Source organism: Chaetura pelagica, unplaced genomic scaffold (genome assembly GCF_000747805.2).
Source record: "Chaetura pelagica isolate M959 unplaced genomic scaffold, ChaPel_1.0 scaffold90, whole genome shotgun sequence".
NCBI classification, from domain to species: domain Eukaryota; kingdom Metazoa; phylum Chordata; class Aves; order Apodiformes; family Apodidae; genus Chaetura; species Chaetura pelagica.
The window spans coordinates 5,514,021-5,517,612 of record NW_009953496.1 but is presented as its reverse complement, the minus strand read 5'-3'; the positions used below and the strand labels follow the sequence as shown (position 1 = coordinate 5,517,612).

Below are 3,592 nucleotides of genomic sequence, written 5' to 3'. Positions count from 1 at the left end.
AAAAATGGTTTTAATTATACCCACTCTTTTCTATCCACCCACCCCAATATGTAAACAAGTTTCTCACACTCACAAAGGCAAAACTGCAGTTACCAAGATGTACGATGTGTAGAAGGCAACAGCTAGGAGAAAGGCCTGGATTTGACAATTCCAGGATGTGCTGCTGCTCACTCCCCCTTCTAGACTGCAAGCACTGGTTTTAGACTCTTGCAGTCATGAAGTACACTGAACTTACAGTAAAGGGAACTTTTATTCATAATGCAGGGTTCTGGAGTCAAATTGATAAAAAGTAACATGCTTATATAGAAGAAAAGAAATAATGACTCGGGAGAAACAGGAATCAGTTGTACCCAAACTCTCTCAGCAATTATAATATACAGTACTGCAGCTGTATGTTACTAAGACAAAAATCTCTTGGCATTACAAAGATGAAGATCTCTGTTCACACAAGCCAGTTATAATGGGCTAGTAAGCATTTGGTTAAAAACAGGCTTATACTAGTCTCACTGAAAAGGAAACACTTGTCAAAATCTTATATTTTTTTTAAAAATACTGTATGACATAATCTAAATTGCAATTTCAATATTAAAATCTTGTTTCAGAAGTTCCTCGCTTCAGGTTGTTACTCAAAAACTCATCATGTTCAAAACTCAAATTATTATGAGATCTTGATATCATAAGAAGCTTTTCCTTATTAGTAAAGTCTTTCTTGACCACCGCCTGTGGCACAAGTAACCTATCCATTGGGTCCTCTTTGTTTTCTAGTTTCATGTAACCTTTACTGTTGCTCCGATCCAATCTGGGCCAGCTGGGATGTTTCCTTTGTTCAGCCTGTACAGTGAGTGTAGATGGACCTCTGTCCAGGTCCAGGGACTTTGAATGTGAAGACAGAAGATGCAAAGATGTGTTGGACCCAAACTGCTTCCTGGCAGCCCCAGGAGATAAAAGCTTTCCTGTGCTTGGCCCAAGAGTCATAGAAGATTTGAACTGATCTGATGGAGTGTCCACAAATGAATTGTGTCGTGGCAGCATGACAGCAGCTGGTCTGTAGGAATCATTGGTATCAGTTAGAGGAATGGCCAGAGAATCCATTGACAGATTTCTAGACCGACTCCTACTGATCTCTGAGTCCTCAGTTATGTTGTCTATACTGGGCTCATCAATAACACAGTTATTCAGCTTAATTACTGGAAGTGTGAAAGCACTAATGGAAGATGATACAATGGATTTTGTTTCACACTTCATAGAGCTAGTGTTTTTGTCATCTGATGCCTTGCTGGAGTGAGGGTAAAGTCCAAAGACTGAACCAGTTTGCTCAGTCAGCAAAGGTGGCAGGAGGCTACCAGAGGTCCTGTCTTCATTTGCGATAATCTCATCCTCTTCCGCAGAACTATCCATCCTAAAATGACTCTTGAAGCCAGAGAAAGGTGCAACCGTGTTTGCAGCCAGCCGGGACGCACAGGAACTCCCGCTGTGCCCAAGTTCTCCTTCCCCCAACAAGCCCGTGAAGGCACCGCTCAGCTGCTTTTGTTCCCTGATCCTCAGGGTGTGGATGTCTATTACAGTGGAGTATATGTCTCTCATGTGTATGATTTTTGTCTCCTTGTCACGGTTTTCATGCAGAATGGCATTTGCACAAATAAAAATGAAGATCCCGATGCCCATAGTGAAGGGCCCCAGCATTTTCATCTTATCTGAGTGCATATGCTGTTCAAAGAAACGAAGTAAAATGCTTCCTTGGCTTCTCAGGACCTGGGTTTCATTTACAGGTAGATTACTTTCAGATCCTAAAAGCTGTTCCTTTTGGGGCCAGTATCCAAGGATGGCCATTGCAATGCCCAAAAATGCGATAAGCACTCCCAAAACAAGGAAGAATCCTGATGGAGAATAGAGCCGGATTTTGCCCCTGACAATCACCACATCTGTCCTGGGCCGGCGTTTAACTGGTTTCTTCTCTTCAGTAGCTGGTGCTGTGGCAAGATTTACATGTTGCTGAGATCTGGCAGAGTCTTGCCTTTTTAAGGCAGCCAGTCCTGTTATGACTCCTCCAGTTGCTATCATAGCTGTATATTGTGCCCTGGGGGAAAAAAAAAAAAAAAAAAAAGCAGAAATATTGAGGCAAGCAAAGGTTGTGTCTGCAAATACAAACAGCTCTTTGTTAATCCGTAGATATTTTCTCCTCCCCCTCTATTCTGCCTTGATGAGGCCACATCTGGAATATTGTGTCCAGTTCTGGGCCCCTCAGTTCAAGAAGGACAGGGAACTGCTTGGAAGAGTCCAGCACAGACCCACAAAGATGATGGAGTGGAACATCTCCCTTGTGAGGAAAGGCTGAGGGAGCTGGGTCTCTTTAGCTTGGAGGAGAGAAGACTGAGGGGCGACCTCAACAATGTTTAGAATATTAAGGGCGAGTGTCTGGAGGATGGAGCCAGGCTTTTTTCAGTGACATGCAGTGATAGGACAAGGTGCAACAGGAGCAAATTGGAACATGGCAGGTTCCACGTAGACATTAGAAAAAGCTTATTTACTGTGAGAGTGACAGAGAACTGGAACAGGCTGCCCAGAGAGGTTGTGGAGTCTCCTTCGCTGGAGACATTCAAAACCCACCTGGACACATTCCTGTGTGATGTGCTCTGGGTGACCCTGCTCTGGCAGGGGGGTTGTACTAGATGATCTTTCAAGGTCCCTTCCAACTCCTAGGATTCTGAATATTTCTTGATAATCAAAACATCAATGATTTTTTAAAAGCTGCTATATCTTAATCCAGTAAGGACATAGTAACAGTTTTGAGATTCACATGATATCTTAGAAAAGATTTTCAAAAGTCTTTTATGATTATAGATGTAGGTAATAAAACTTCCATCATTGATACAGACAATGGCAGAAAGTTAGTGCTCTTAGTGGTGATATATCAGGATTAAAGATTAAAATATTCAGAAGTCTTAATAGATGATTTATCTCTGGGCTGCTCTGCAGCAAAGTCAATAATATATTATTATCTTCTCTGTGTTTTATATCATTTTAGCACTTTAGCTAGTAGTTCTTTTTAAAACTTATGACACACAATGTCTATGAATACAGATAGTTCAATGCATCCCCTTTAAAAGATCTTTTTCTTACAGATTTCAGCATATATCAATACCTATTTATCCCATAATTTAAATAAGCTTTTATTAAGCCTATTTGGATCACTTGAGTCTCAACTACAGAATCATTTTTGCCTTTTCCTAAAAAAGCTGGTCCTTTCTTAGGCATATCTGTATCTTTTTTCTCTCCTTCTTGGTTCCTCATATATGGACTACAAGTCACGTAGTACAGCTTTGTTTACCAGACAAGAAATCTTCAAAAATTTCAAGTAGATCAATTTAAAGCTTCATCATTTTATAAGGGAATTTTTTTTCATTTTGTATTTACTTTCATACCTGGCTTGTCTATTATATGAGAAACATTACCAGCATGGGTTTAAAAAGAGAAAGACATGATTGATAGTGTTTTATGAGTAAAGTAACAAACAAAACAACACAGTTCAGGATAATTGTATTTTATTTTACAAAGCACCTGATAATCAGACTCAAAAATAGTTTCTGAGCTT

At 40.2% G+C, this 3,592-nt stretch overlaps 1 protein-coding gene across 1 annotated transcript; it reads right to left on the bottom strand.

Moving 5' to 3' along the window:
• Positions 1 to 249: 249 nt before the first annotated feature.
• TMEM200A (transmembrane protein 200A) lies at positions 250 to 2,061 on the bottom strand. The gene has a single exon (XM_009999122.1). It carries the CDS (start codon positions 2,059 to 2,061, stop codon positions 586 to 588), a length of 1,476 nt encoding a protein of 491 aa, XP_009997424.1. The 3' UTR covers positions 250 to 585.
• Between the last annotated feature and the right edge of the window lie 1,531 nt (positions 2,062 to 3,592).

What these genes read in the sequence shown, in the direction of transcription:
- TMEM200A (XM_009999122.1), bottom strand. Translation starts at nt 2,061, where the DNA reads ATGATAGCAACTGGAGGAGTCATAACAGGACTGGCTGCCTTAAAAAGG.